At 37.2% G+C, this 16,579-nt stretch overlaps 1 protein-coding gene across 1 annotated transcript in view; it reads right to left on the bottom strand.

The window, feature by feature from the left end:
* The window catches only part of Gyg (glycogenin 1), a 153,231-nt gene that overhangs the window by 73,787 nt on the left and 62,865 nt on the right, over window positions 1–16,579 (bottom strand). Inside the window, exon 2 of the mRNA XM_090381883.1 lies at window positions 12,850–12,991. Coding sequence (XP_090238009.1) covers window positions 12,850–12,991 — 142 coding nt within the window. The remainder of the gene's footprint in view (window positions 1–12,849; window positions 12,992–16,579) is intronic.

Here is a 16,579-nt window from a genome sequence, read left to right as displayed (position 1 = left end):
CTTGCTACCTCTACTCTGCCAGATAGTGACTGGAGGGAGTAAGAGTAGTGTGTATGCGGGGACCATTGTCGAGGCCACGTTATGTCAAGGATCTGGGTATATTCTTACCACATGTACGCCATATCCAAAAATTTCATTACTTCATACAGCATGTCCCACCTACTTTTTCTTACTATTGAATACACCATGAATTGTCAAACTAATAGAGCAAGCTTATCTGCGAAAAGATCTAAACCTCACAAGCACTTCCTAATTCGTTTCACAAATATACGTGGTCTCAATTCTAATCTCAAAGATGTCCATTTACACTTGCAGTCTGCCAAACCCCATGTACTTTTTCTGACAGAATCTCAGTTATCGGTTGATTCAGCTACTGCTCATCTCAGATGCCCACATTATTCAATGTATGATTCCTTTCGCCTCAAAGATTGCACTTGTGCATATGTCCATTCTGATATTCCCTGTCAGAGACTTGGCAATTGGGAATCTCCTCTCTTTGATCTTTTCTGGCTTAAAATCTCTACCTCATTGTGTCAAATTCATCTGTTGTCTCTACCGTTCTCCCAACTCCACTAATCACTTGGACCTCTTTGCAACTTGACTTTCTTCAGTCCAACTTTCCTAACAGTGAAGTAATTTTCCTTGGTGATTTTAATGTTCACAACACCAGCTGGCTTCCGTTTTCTAGTCACACTGACCCAGCAGGTCGAGATGCTGAGGCTTTTGCAATTACTAATGACCTAGCACAGATTGTTCATTTACCTACAAGAATACCGGACAATCCTAATCATACAGCCAATACGCTTGATCTTTTTCTCACAAACAACCCTTCTAAGTACACGGTCGAAGTGAGAGGTCCTTTGGGCACTTCAGATCACAACTTGGTGATTATCTCTTCTCCAATGGAACCTTTATCTCACGGCTATTCCCAACCACGTGTTGTTTGGCATTACAAGAATGCAAAATGGGATGACCTGCGAGACTTCTTTTCTTCTTTTCCTTGGTCGGATTACTGTTTAAAAACGTCTGATGTCAACGTTTGCTTAGATCGTGTCAGTGAAATTATTCTTGCAGGAATGGAATCCTTTATCCCACACTCCACTTTAAAATCTCGTCCTTTATCTAAACCTTGGTTTTCCAATAAATGTGCTAAGGATGTCCAAGAGAAGAATGTTGCATATCGTAATTGGCTTGTTTCTAATTCTTCAGTTTCATTTTCTGCCTACACCAAAGCTCCCAACAGTTGTAAAGCAGTTATTAATCAGTCCAAACTAGAGTTTGAACAAGCTAAGAGTAGAAAACTTGCTTTTTGCCCTAATGGTAGCCGAGCATTCTGGTCTCTTGCCAAAGCTATTAGCCGCAACTTTTGCCCATCTTTGCTCCCACCTCTGTCCAAACCAGATGGTTCTGTTGCCACTTCAGCCAACGATAAAGCTGACCTGCTAGCATCCCATTTTTCTTCCAGCTCATGTATTAATTATCTTGGTAAAACACCTCCCACCATTCCCAGCACGCTCCATTCAATGCCTCCCGTGGTCTTCCGTCAAAAGGATATCAGAAGGATTTTGATGAATCTTGATGCTAAGAAAGCTCCAGGTCCTGATGGTATTTCTCCACTTGTTCTCAAAACCTGTGCTCCTGAACTTACTCCTATTCTTTGCTGCCTTTTTTCACTTTCTTATTCCAAAGGTGTTTTTCCTTCTGCTTGGAAATTTGCTCATATCCAGCCAGTTCCTAAAAAGGGTGACAAATCCCTTCCATCCAATTATCGTCCCATTGCAATTACTTCTACTCTTTCTAAAGTAATGGAAAAATCAATTAACCGCCAACTCTTAAACTACCTAGAAACCTTCCGTCTGATCAACGAGCACCAGTATGGATTCCATCAGTGTCGATCCACTGGAGATATTCTGGCTTATGTTACCCATTTATGGACTAATTCAAAGAAAAGGTTCAGTGAAACACAAGTAGTTGCTCTTGACATTTCAAAGGCTTTTGATCGTGTTTGGCATAAAGGTCTTCTAAACAAGCTTCCATCTTATGGTTTGCCAACTGTTTTTAGTAATTGGTTATCCAGTTTTCTCTCTGATCGCTCAGTGAGCGATCAGAGAGAAAACTGAGGGTGATGGTAGATGGCTCTCTGTCTTCTAACTTCTCCACTAATGCTGGTGTCCCCCAAGGTTCAGTTCTTTCCCCCACTCTTTTCCTCTTGTATATCAATGACCTTCTTCCATTGACTGGAAATCCTATCCATAGATTTGCCAATGATAGCACATTGCATTGAACTTTCCATTTTGAGAAACCTTGTCCTGCTCAATCAGCTTCAACTTTTCGAAAATCTGCTACAAATTCCTTAAATGCCGACCTTCAGGTAAATTTTCCAGTGGGGCAAAGACAACTTAGTTGATTTCAACCCTTATAAAACTCAGTCTTGTCTTATATCTCGCAAAAAGGATTCTTCTACTCTTATGCTTATCTTTAGTGACACTCCGATTTCTAGGCAAAATGATATATCTCTTTTGGGGATTACCCTGACTTCTAATCTCTCTTGGCACAAGCACATTACAAATATTGCTTCCTCTGCATCTAAAAAACTTGGTTTTCTCTTTCGCTCTCGGCGTTACTTTTCTTCCAAACAGCTACTCACTCTGTATAAATCGCAAATCCGCCCTGCCATGGAATATTGTTCCCACATCTGGGGTGGTGCCCCCAAAACCTCTCTCAGGCTTCTTGATTCCATTCAGAAGAGGGCAGTTAGGTTAATTAATGATTCATCTCTAACAGAGTCTCTCCACTCTCTTTCTCATGGACGCACTGTTTCTGCTGCATGCCTCTTCTACAGATACTTCCATGGGCACTGTTCTTCTGAATTGGTTTCTATAATTCCTGCTCTCTCATTCAAAACAGTCCGAACACGTGCTGCCACCAGCCAACATCCATTTACTGTCCAACTTCAAACCCACAGAACCAACTTTTCATCTTCCTCATTTATTCATTGAACTGCTGTTTTCTGGAACAACCTTCCTTCATACGTATTTCCTGAAAATTACAATCTACAGAAGTTCAAGTCCAATGTCAACAAATATCTTCTTAACCTCAAACCCAAGCACGGTACTAAGTACTATAGGTTCTAATACCTCTCGTGTTTGGGGTTCACATATAAAAAAAAAAAAAAAACTGTCAGTCTAATATTAAGGAATTTGAATATAGTGATTATAATGAATAAAAAGACAGACCAAACCAGAGGCAGGTTTAAGAAGTAGCCATTCTAAAATAATACAACCAGTAAACAGACACAGGTTGCCAATCTAATATTGAGACTGTGTAGTGTGGCAAAAATGAGAGCAGCAGTACGTTACAAGCCAAATGACTGTAATGAGCATAATGAATAACTATACAGACAAATAGTGGGCCAGTAAATCAAACTGCCATATCACGGGGAATTTTAACTTTCCAGATACTGATTGGAACAAGCTCACGCACTCCATGGATTGGCAAGCTCATTCAGTACAGAAACTTTCTGGATTTACATGATGACTGCTTTCTACACCAATATGTTAAAGAAGTAATAAGAAAAAGCAATATTCTTAACCAGGTTATCAGCAGTGATTTGTCATATATTAAGAATCTTCAAGTAAAGTAACCTTTAGGTGGTAGTGATCACAAGGTACTGATGTGGAATTTATAGCTAGAGCCCTATGCTAAATGAGTTATACCACAACAATAGTACACAATTTGCTACTTAATGCATCGATCTCATATTGTGGAGGCACTTAAAACACACTGTTGCAGTGTATTTTATTTATAGTAATGGAATACCAAGGGCACTCATGGCAAAGTGAGTAATGGCAAATGATGCAAGAAAGCAAGCTTATATAGCATCAACAAAAACAGTTTACCCATCTGTACCCTCCAAGTGCCTTCTACTACATAAAATTGATACACTTAATAGCATCCTTCATGATAAAAAGAGTGATTTTGACTTGTTTGGAGAGGTCTTAGTTAAAATTCTATTGATGACTATAGAAATTTCTAAAGGTTTCTTCAATGTAGTTAGCCAATCTCAGGCAGAGGGAGTAGTGTTTTTACCATAGGTTATAAAAAGGTTTTCAGCCTGCAAAACAACATACAAATTTGTCCTTGAATACATACTTGTGTAAACATAATAAACAATAAAGCAATATGGTTTAAGTCACTGATACTCCTAAAAACGACCAACACTAAATAGCAAACTTTGTTTTCTCAATGCTACATACAGAATAAAGCTATGCCCTTCATGTGCAAAATAACACTACATGGTTCTCGTGGCATAAAGGCTTTAGTCATAAACCAATTTCACTTCATTTTATTTACTGCACCTTCCTGCATCTTGCATACTGTGGGCATTTCCAGTCACTGGGTTATTCATGTCTCCCCTATGCCTAATTGCTCACCAATGAGATGCCAAAAAAGGATGACAATGAGATGACAAAAAATTGTGTGCATATCACCAATGAGATGCACACACTTTTTTGGTATCTCACCAATGAGATGCCAAAAAAGTGTGTGCTGTTACCCCAGGTCTGGGGTAACATCACACACTTTAAAAAGCAACATTTTTGTCCATTGGAGCAGAGCATTTTATTTAAAGTAGAGATCAATACACTGAGTAACAAACTTAGTTTGCTCAATGCTACATACAGAATGTGACTATTAGTGGCATAATTAGGATGAGGCATGTGAGGAACATGCCCTGGGCACTAAATTTGGGGGATGCCTTTTTATGGTTAAAAAATACAAAAATTCCAACAGAACAGTTTTCAAGGGGTGCCATTTTTTTTTTATTTGTCCTGGGCACCATCAACCCTAGTTATACCACTGGTGACTATGCTCTCCATGCAATGTCAGGAGTAAAGGGAAGAGATTTTATTTCACAAAAGTGATTATAATGAGCTCAGACATTGTCAAACTCTTTTCAGCAGAAACACTGAACAAAAATGTAAATTTCAAATAGAAAGTAATAGTAGTAGTGGCATGTGATGCAAGAAAGCAAGTGTATGAGCTTATGCAGCATCAGCCAAAAAAAAAAAAAAAAAAAAACACACACCATTTCCTCCAAATGCCTGTCCAGTTCCTCCTTAAATTTATTTAACCTGTCAACTTCCACAACGACAGATGGAAGTTTGTTCCAGCAATTAACCACCCGCTGGCTAAAGGCAAATTTCCACACATCTATTCTACATCTGTCTTTTCTTAATTTGAATTTATGCCCCTTAGGTTCGTAATCTGAACAAGTGGAAGGATCCCATCAGAATTCAGCGTACTCAACCCATTCAAGGCCTTATATACCTCAATCAGATCACCACGCAGGTTCCTAGTCTCCAGCCAATGCAATTTGTAGAACTTAAGCCTCTCTTGGTAAGAGGATCCCTTCATTCCCCTCACCAATCTTGTTGCCCTTCTCTGTACACGCTCAAGTAAATCTACATCTTTCCTAAAATGAGGCCTCCAGACCTGTACGCAGTACTCAAGGCGTGGCCTGACCATTGCCTTATACAGAGGGACAATCACCTCCTTCTCCCTGCTAGCAAAATTCCTATATATCATTGACAAAACCCCATGACCTGCCCTGGCAGCCTGTCTGCATTGCTCAGAAAACTTCTTATCTGACTGCACAATTACTCCCAGGTCTTTTTCATTTTCTACCACCTTAAGTGTAGTACCACACAATTGGTACGTTTCTATGGGGTTACTTCTACCCATATGCAGTATTTTGCATTTGTCAAGGTTAAACTTCAGTTGCCACTTCTTAGCCCATCTGTCCAAATTATCTAGATCCTGTTGCAGTAGCACACTGCCATTACTGTCATTAACAACCCTGCCAACCTTTGTATCATCTGCAAACTTTGACATTAAGCCTGATATACCTTCATTAATATCATTGATAAATATACAAAACAACAGTTGACCTAACACCCAACCCTGCGGGACTCCACTAATAACATTAGTCCACGAAGAGCAGCATGCATTGATCACCACCCTCTGTCTTCTCCCACTTAACCATCCTTTTATCCATTGTAGCAACTTACCCTTAATACCATTCTGCTCCAATTTGTACAATAGTCTTCCATGCGCAACAGTGTCAAAAGCTTTCCTGAAATACAAATATATGATATCAAAATTATTTTTTGCATCCAGTTCCTTTGTAACCACATCATAATATCCTATCAAATTTTTCAGACAAGACTTTCCCTTAACAAACCCATGCTGTGTCTGAATTATTGCTGTAGCCTTGTCTAGATGATCGTGCAATGCATCTTTAACCAGTGACTCCATTATTTTACCCGGAACAGAAGTTAAACTAACTGGTCTGTAATTACTCGTGTCACCCTTCGATCCCCCTTTGTGAATTGGGGATACATTTGCACATCTCCAGTCCGTGGGAACCTCCCCTGAATCCAAGGATGCTCTCATAATTATGGCTAAGGGTTTGCTTAGTTGCTTTTCCGCTTCCTTTAATATAACTGGATAGATCCCATCCACCCCAGGTGCTTTTCTTATGTTTAACTTCAATTTCTCCTCCACTTTGCTTTCAGTTATTACAAAATCATTAAGTATCCTGCTACAATTTGATAACCTTCTGCCATTTTCAAACCTTAATAATTCCTCATGTGTGAATGTAGATGCAAAATACTCATTCAGTTTGTTTGCTATCTGAGCAGGATCAAAAACAGTTGAACCATCGATGTCAAGTGGAACAATCAGATCCATCCCCTTCCTTTTAGAGTTTATATAAGTAAATAAATCCTTGCTGTTTTTCTTAGCATCTTTTGCCAAGGATTTCTTGTAATCTGCCTTTGCCTGCCTAACCTCCTTTGTGACCTGATTACAGACTAGCTTATATCTGCCATAGGCTTCTGAGTCGCTTGATAATTTATATGCATCCCATGCATTTTTCTTCTCTGTTACAAGTCTCATTAGTTCATTAGATAACCATTTAGGCCTAAACCTTTAACAATATTTCTTAATAGGTATGAAACTTTTAGTAGCATCCCGATTAATTCCTTGAATGCTTCCCACTTAGAATTTACTGTTGGTAACATCGTCAGTTGATCCCACTGTACAGAATTTAAAAACTTGCTGGGACCACTGTACTCACCTTTACGGAAGCAAAAACCCTTTCCTTTACCCCTGATGGTAATTAAATCTTTAAGTAAATCCCACATCAGTACACTGTGATCACTGCTGATAACCAGATCAAGAGTAAGAGTATCAGTCTCTCTCTCTCTCTCTCTCTCGAACATGCTGCTGCAGAAAACAATCATCCAATAAATCCACAAAAGTCTGACTAGCGCGTGAGTCAGATTTAGTGCTCAGGGATATTAAGTTTGCAGTTATCCACTTCATTCTTTGAACCACTTTTATGAATTCATGATACAGTAATGATTTACAAACCTAAGGAAATCCCCACCTAGCCCAATTAGGCCCTCACAATCAACTTTAGTGATTTAATGCATTCTTAAATCAAAATAACTGAGTATATGCAATCTATATGCAGAGGCCCTTATCTGCATCGTAGGGTAAAGGGATGAGAACTAGAAACACTACTGAGCTTTCAGGCTCAAAAGATTTTATATTAAACAATCCAATAAATTTCCATATCAGTGATTTTACAGTGTTCAGGTTCACTAACACAGTTTCTCCTTGCTGTGAAAGGACTTTCATCTGTAAAGATAAATATAAAATACCTGTTCAATTCATTAGCAGAATTTTTATGAAATACACTTTTGACAAGTTTAGAGATCAAGATCTGCTAAATTAGGGGCACCAAGTAAGCAGATTATGAATTGTTGACTATTCAACTAAACATAGAAACCAACTGCCAGTCTTCATGGCTGTTTCAAACTTTATTAGGTCCTCATCAGTGAAGAAATAAGCAAAACAGAAAGACCAAATGGACAGATGTTCTTACACATCTTTATAAATATTCTGGGTGCAAACCATTTCAACTCTGGGTAAACTGCATACTAAAATAAGTATTGGGGGAGGTAGAATAAATCAAATACAATATAACTGAAAAACCAAAAACATTTACATATCAAACAAAACAATAACCAAACATTTAATCTGATTACTTAAAAAAAAAAAAGCCATAAGTAAAGAACCAAACATTACATAAATTAAACCCAACTAAATGAACATTTGTGCTGCAATTATATTAGAGACAGTGCTACACCAGTAGACAAATTCATGCTGAGAATTCAAAAGATAGTGAATAAAATGCACAATAGTAATAACAATAGAGGCATGTGATGCAAGAAAGCAAGCATATGAGCTTATGTAACATCAGCCAAAAAAAAAAAAAAAAAAAAAATCATACAACTATTCCCTCTAAGTTTGTCCAGTTCCTCCTTGAATTTATTTAAGCTATCAACTTCCACAACAGATGTGTGGTTAATTGCTGGAAGTTTGTTCCAGCAATTAACCACCTAATCGTTAAAGACAAATTTCCACACACATCTATTCTATAGCTGTCTTTCCTCAATTTTAATTTATGCCCCCTTAGGTTTTTAAACCGAGTAAGCGGAAGAATCCTATCAGAATTTAGCGTGCTCAACCCATTCAAGGCCTTATACACCTCAATTAGATCATCTCACAGGTGCCTAGTCTCCAGTCACTGCAATTTGCAGAATTTAAGCCTCTCTTGGTAAGAGGCCCCTTCGTTCCCCTCGCCAATCTTGTTGCCCTTCTCTGTATACACTCAAGCAAATCTACATCCTTCCTAAAATGAGGAAGGATGTAGACCTATATGCAGTACTCAAGGCATGGCCTGACCATTAACTTATACAAAGGGATAATCACCTCCTTTTCCCTGCTAGCAAAATTCCTGTATATCATTGACAAAACCCCACGACCTACTCTGGCAGCCTGCCTGCATTGCTCAGAAAACTTCATATCTGACTGCACAATTACTCCCAGTTCTTTTTCATTTTCTACCACCTTAAGTGTAGTATCACACAGTTGTTACTTTTCTATGGGGTTACTTTTACCCATATGCAGTACTTTGCATTTGTTAATGTTGCCACTTCTCAGCCCATCTGCCCAAATTTTCTTTATCCTGTTGCAGTACCACACTGCCATTAACAACCCTGCCACCTTTGTACCAACTGCAAACTTTGACACTAAGCCTGATATACTTTCATCAATATCACTGATAAATATACAAAACAACAGTGGGCCCAACACCAAACCCTGTCGGATTCCACTAATAACATTAGTCCACAATATTCTGTTCTCTCAAAAAGTTTATCCACCTAAATATACTTTGGATAAATAGTGTTTTTTTTTTTTTTTTATTCACTAGCACAGTTATCAATGACTGTACCTACTATTATTCAATCATATTAATGAATGTTCAAACAATTTCAGTAAACACTATGGATATGTCTCTCATCAGGGAATTTTTGCTGCTGATGATTTATGTATGAGACATGTGATCAAACCTTGTATAAAATAAAATATTAATAGTATTAATATTAAAATTAGTAGTGACAATGCAAGAAAGCAAGCTTATAAAGCATCAGCAAAAAAAAAAAAAAAAAACCCTCACACATTTCACCCATCAGTACACTCCAAGAATTTGTCTAGTTCTTCCTTGGAAAATAGTAATATGTGGACAAAGATTTTACAAGAACCTTTACTGGGGTAACACAATTATTGTTTTTTTAAAATTTTCAAATTTAAAGTACAACCATAATTTAAGTATTTATTTGGGATTATACATATTTTCATACTGTAAAGTTTAAAAATTTCTATTTGCTACATGAGTTTTTTCTTCTTAATTTAAAATATTATGCTTTATTATATTTACACTACTGAATTTCTCATAACTGTTCATACAGTTCTTCCTCTAGAAAATAATAGAGGAAATACAAAAAGTGTTTTCAATAAAGCAGCCTAATTATCTATTAGATAGTCTTCTGTAATTGCAGAGTAAAATCATAGTCCAAGGGCCCCTAACTGATATTGTATTTTTTTTTTTTTTTTTTTTTATGTGAACCCCAAACACGAGAGGTATTAGTACCTCTAGTACTTAGTACCATGCTTGGGTTGGAGGTTGAGAAGACGAAAGAAGATATTTGTTGACATTGGACTTGAACTTCTGTAGATTGTAATTTTCAGGAAATACGTATGAAGGAAGGTTGTTCCAGAAAACAGCAGTTCAATGAATAAATGAGAAAAATGAAAAGTTGGTTCTGTGGGTTTGAAGTTGAACAGTAAATGGATGTTGGCTGATGGCGGCACGTGTTCGGACTGTTTTGAAAGAGACAGCGGGAATTATAGAAGCCAATTCAGAAGAACAGTGCCCATGGAAGTACCTGTAGAAGAGGCATGCAGCAGAAACAGTGCGTCTATGAGAAAGCGAGTGGAGAGACTCTGTTAGAGATGAATCATTAATTAACCTAACTGCCCTCTTCTGAATGGAATCAAGAAGCCTGAGAGAGGTTTTGGGGGCACCACCCCAGATGTGGGAACAATATTCCATGGCAGGGCGGATTTGCGATTTATACAGAGTGAGCAGCTGTTTGGAAGAAAAGTAAAGGCGAGAGCGAAAGAGAAAACCAAGTTTTTTAGATGCAGAGGAAGCAATATTTGTAATGTGCTTGTGCCAAGAGAGATTAGAAGTCAGGGTAATCCCCAAAAGAGATATATCATTTTGCCTAGAAATCGGAGTGTCACTAAACATAAGCATAAGAGCAGAAGAATCCTTTTTGCGAGATATAAGACAAGACTGAGTTTTAGAAGGGTTGAAATCAACTAAGTTGTCTTTGCCCCACTGGAGAAGTACCTGAAGATGGGCATTTAAGGAATTGGTAGCAGGTTTTCGAAAAATTGCAAGCTGATTGAGCAGGACAAGGTTTCTCAAAATGGAAAGTGGAATGCAATGTGCTATCATCGGCAAAACTATGGATAGGATTTCCAGTCAATGGAAGAAGGTCATTGATATACAAGAGGAAAAGAGTGGGGGAAAGAACTGAACCTTGGGGGACACCGGCATTAGTGGAGCAGTTAGAAGACAGAGCCATCTACCATCACCCTCAGTGAGCGATCAGAGAGAAAACTGGATAAACAGTTACTAAAAACAGTTGGCAAACCATAAGATGGATGCTTGTTTAGAAGACCTTTATGCCAAACACGATCAAAAGCCTTTGAAATGTCAAGAGCAACTACTTGTGTTTCACCGAACCTTTCCATTGAATTAGTTCATAAATGGGTAACATAAGCCAGAATATCACCAGTGGATCGACACTGACGGAATCCATACTGGCGATCGTTGATCAGACGGAAGGTTTCTCCATTACTTTAGAAAGAGTAGAAGTAATTGCAATGGGACGATAATTGGATGGGAGGGATTTGTCACCCTTTTTAGGAACTGGCTGGATATGAGCAAATTTCCAAGCAGAAGGAAAAACACCTTTGGAATAAGAAAGTGAAAAAAGGCGGCAAAGAATAGGAGTAAGTTCAGGAGCACAGGTTTTGAGAACAAGTGGAGAAAGACCATTAGGACCTGGGGCTTTCTTAGCATCAAGATTCATCAAAATCCTTCTGATATCCTTTTGACGGAAGACCACAGGAGGCATTGAATGGAGCGTGTTGGGAATGGTGGGAGGTGTTTTACCAAGATCATTAATACATGAACTGGAAGAAAAATGGGATGCTAGCAGGTCAGCTTTATCCTTGGCTGAAGTGACAACAGAACCATCTTGTTTGGACAGAGGTGGGAGCAGAGATGGGCGAAAGTTGCAGCCAATAGCTTTGGCAAGAGACCAGAATGCTCGGCTACCATTAGGGCAAGAAGCAAGTTTTCTACTCTTAGCCTGTTCAAACTCTAGTTTGGACTGATTAATAACAATTGTAACTTTACAATTGTTGCAAGCTTTGGTGTAAGCAGAAAATGAAACTGAAGAATTAGAAACAAGCCAATTACGATATGCAATTGCTTTAAAGTACCTTTGCAGTAAATTTCCTGGTTTACCTGACGCAAAACTTAAGGAAGGAGGGTATCTTCATTGGTCCCCAAATTAGAAAATTGGTTTTAGACAATCAGTTTGAAACTACTATGACTGATGTTGAAAGGGAAGCCTGGATTGCTTTTAAAAGTGTAATGGAAAACTTTCTAGTAAATCATAAATCACAGGATTATGAGAAAATTGTTCAAAATATGCTCGAAAAGCTTCGCAATTTAGGTTTAAATATGAGCAGCAAAATTCACTTTTTGCATGCCCATCTTGATTTTTTCCTCGAAAATCTTGCACAGATGAGTGAAGAACAAGGGGAGAGATTCCATCAGGACAAAGGAAATGGAGCAGAGGTACCAGGGAAGGTGGAATACAAGCAGGATGGCCGATTACTGCTTGTGTTTAAAAAGAGAGAAACCTGGCACTGTACATAAAAGAAAAATGATTAAAGTTTCTTTTCAAACAAAGAGACGAAGGTCTGATTAATGAAAGTTTCAGAATTTTGATTAATACTTGTTGGTATTTATGTATTTTTTGATATATGAAAATGTAATCCTATCAATTTGTCATTACTAAATACAATAAAGTTATATACTTTTGTAAAAAAACAATACTTTTTTATTTCTTAAATTGTGATGTATCTGGATGTGATAGAAAAAAATCTAAGTCATATTTGAAATCACAGCAACATATTTCGGCAGTAGGACCTATTGAAATTCAAACCCCAGTAAACAAACTTAAATTTGTAAACTAGTGTTATCATTTTAAGCACACTTTAAAACTTAAGCCCTATATTTTGAAATTCTATGATGTAATAAAATATCAGGAATACTAATAAAAGTAAACATACCTCATCACTTCTGTTACTTCAGGGGTAATCATCACTACTAATTTTCTACTTGTATTGACTTTTTTCAGTGAATGTGCTACCACTAGTGCACCTAAAGAATATGTGTCATTGGTGGCAAATGTAACGTAAGCTTGATCTTCAGCTATTAAAAGAAAACAAAATTCAGGTGAAAATGCTTTGAAATTCCATTAAATACACAATAGGTTTGGTTTGGTTTGTTTAGATTGATTTTATTTTATTTATTTAATATTTTTTTTTTTGTGCAGCAAATTCATAAACATGATAATATTGGAATTAATTCCCTGTAAGATTTGTTTAAAGCCAAATACTGTATGGTAGAGCTGTATAATATTAATGAGAAAGATTATGCAGTGTTCTGGTGTAGCAGCAAAGCAACACTGTCAATACCACAATTTTCACACATCATTCACTTCCAGATACTTTACCAATCATCATTTCTAAACATTAAAAATAATAATAATAATAAAAAAAAAAAATCACTGAAAAACACTAATAGTTTCAATTATAGATTAAATATAACCATGGAAAAAGTTTCCATAGCTTCCAAGAAGAAACCTCAATTAAATTCATGCTATGATAAAATTGGGTAGTTTGTTGATAAAACTGATATATATCTCAAATTGATTACTACCAATCATGACTGATAGTCAATATTATTCAATTTTTTTTTAAAACTTAGAATAGAAAAATTTTGCAAGCTGAGCAATAGGCTGTAATTACTAAACCCATAATGGAGAATTATGTACAAACAAAGCTGACAAAATTTCTAAGGTTAAAGGATGAATAGTGTGAATAATAACAGCTAAACATAGATCCTCAACTTATTTTACCCTCACTCTCACCTCCCCTGAAAGTGGAGGTGAGAGTGAGGTTCTGTCCTTCCCTAAATTAACCAATGAACCAATCAAGACATAATTAAGATGAAGAGATTTCTAGCTGGTTACTCATGTTCACAAAAATACAAAAGTAAATAAATTAAAAAGTTCTTCAAAACCACCTTAATTGAGATTGCTGCTTTTGGTCAGTAAGGAGTGAAATTTGAAGGACAGTCTTGGACAATGCTAGGTGCATATCAATGCCTGGCATCCAACTGATTTCTAGCCTTTGTCTTCATAATGAAGAATGCTGAAAGAGCTTTCTTTGTCAAAACTCAGTAGGCTTCTATTTGTGATGCATCAAAATTCATCAAGATTTTGATTAAAGTCTTTGTTTCGGAAAAGTTTTGCTCTGCAAATCTATGAGGTTGTCCTTCTGCATGTAAGCATCACCCATCGAGTCCAAATTAAAAGATGAAAGGATTTCAAATCCACTAGTTATTTTTAATGTCTTGAACAAAGCTGACAAAATTGGCAGTATTTATCAAAACAGTCCCATAAGATTTTCCAGATGCATCAAAATATTGCCTTGAATCCAACCTGAGATCATTTCTAACAAGCCCTCTCCAGAGCAAAAAAAGTTTTCCAGAGAAGGAAAATTTGGATAACTGTCCTTCACCATGCATCTCTTCCAAAGATACCAATTTTTGTTGGAAGTCAGCAATATTCTCATTTGCATCCAGAATAGTCATTTTGACCCTTGAAGTGAAATGTTAAGGTAATTCAAATGTGAGAATATATCTGCAAGATAGACCAATTACACAATGAACCTTGGGGTTTCAAACTTTTCACACAGTTTGCTTTCTTTTTCTTAAAGAAACATGGCCATTTCCATTCTAAGTTCCATAACACAAGTGAAGACTCCTCCATGTGGCAGCCAGCATACGTCTGTATAAGAAAGCAATACTTCATGAGCAGCTCCAACTTCTCAGCAGATTATTTTGAAAAGTCTGTGGTGCCAATGCATGACAATGTAGAAAACAACGGATTACCACAACCACCTGTGGGGCCTCCACCTGCATTAAAGCCAGATATCTTCCCCAACATGGACGGTACACCATCAGTGCATATGAAGCCCAGTTTTGCCTTCCAGTTCACCATATTTTTTTGAAAAGAACTCATCAATTAGCTAGTACCCATCAGCAACTTTTGTGGTAGCCAACAGGGTTCACAGAACAAAAACTCTTCTTTGATAAACATTTCGGTGGCATATCTCACAAAGGCCAAGGATTGACTGCATTGAGCCTCATCAGGTACTTTCATCCAACTGAAATCCAAAGGGCAGTGTCAATTCTTTGAGTTCCTCCATAAGTTTATTATTATTATTAGCCATATGGTGCAAGGAAGCCTGAGGCTTATGCTGCACCAGGCAAGAAAAAAAAAATTTCCCTATTACCCTGAGAGAGAGAGAGAGAGAGAGAGAGAGAGAGAGAGAGAGAGAGAGAGAGAGAGAGAGAGAGAGTGTAGAAAGGAATCACCAAGAAAGAGAAGAATGATGATATCCAGCTCAGGACCCTGGGTGTGCCAAGCCCATACTCACCAGATGTGAGCCCCTAATCCAAGATATCAGATGACATATCCAAAATTCAATATCTGATGACATCATTTGACAGAGGTATTTCAGCAATCTGTTTTCTCTGTTGTTTTCCCAAGAAAAACTTCAAACATTTCAAGGGCACAAGGCTTGATCAGTCTCACCAATGCCTCCAACAAAGTAGCATATCTTATTGCAAAGAATAATGTCTCAAGGAGTGTGAAATGGTCTTGAAGTTTGGCTGGCCAAACTTCAAGAGCATTTAACAAAAATTCTCTGTAATGTTATCATTACAGAGAATTTTCGCTCAAGACACATGAAACCAAATTTCACTTATTGCACAATGCATAGCACACAAAAATCCACATTGCATTTCCTATTCTTTGACATTTTCTCATCTTTTTGAGGGGCCACAAAACTGCAATTTAAACTAAACTATCAATCGTAGCAGAGTTAAACACAAAAACAACTACCTGCAGTGAAGATAAACTGTTAACTAAACAAGTGTGTAGAGGCAAAGTACGTGACAACATGTGCAAAGAGTATGCCTGACCATGACTTGGTATAATCAAGGCACAAGATGTGTGTGACGACTCTGCAGCAATGAGCAAATGATAGGCAGCATTTGTTTAGGTATATACTATCACTAGTTATGGGTATTTTGCTGTTTAGAAAGACAAAATCACCAGCTGTGGGTATTTTGCTGTTTAGAAGGGCAAAATACCAACTGGTGTAAATACTGGTGTACATGTAAATACCCAAAAACTTATTGTGTGTGCTATGAATTTTGCATAGCATGGAATCCATAAAGTATGCCAACTAGGTTTGTACTGCAGGATGCAATGCGGGGAAAATATCAAATTTTGTATTTTTCAGTGGTCATATCAGAAAAATGTAATTTGCATGGCCATAATTCAGGGAGTGCCTGTAGATTTGTACCTACAGGCACTCCCTGCATTAAAGGTATATTTAATTAATAAGCAATTAATAATTTTAATTCATAATATTAATTATTAGCATCAGCAGTGGCAAATGATGTAAGAAAGCATTCTTATACATCAGCCAAAAAAAAAAAAAAAAAAAAAAATAGGAAACCTCCCATTACCATTTAACCTCATTATAACAATTTCTACAGTTTAGAATTTTATCCAGTGAGAAACCAATTGTAATAAATTTTCTGGGAGACAGTTAAAAACCCCTATCCCAGAGCATGACTACTAGGTTGAAAATACTGCATCACAGAGCTAAAGAAAAGTTTTGCATTGTCGATTGTCGTACATAATTTATGTAGCCAAACCTG

The sequence above is a fragment of the Mastigoproctus giganteus genome, chromosome 9, assembly GCF_048544385.1.
Source record: "Mastigoproctus giganteus isolate SK-2022 chromosome 9, ASM4854438v1, whole genome shotgun sequence".
NCBI lineage: Eukaryota > Metazoa > Arthropoda > Arachnida > Uropygi > Thelyphonidae > Mastigoproctus > Mastigoproctus giganteus.
Note: the sequence above shows the minus strand (reverse complement) of the source record. Positions and strands in the feature narration are given on the sequence as shown.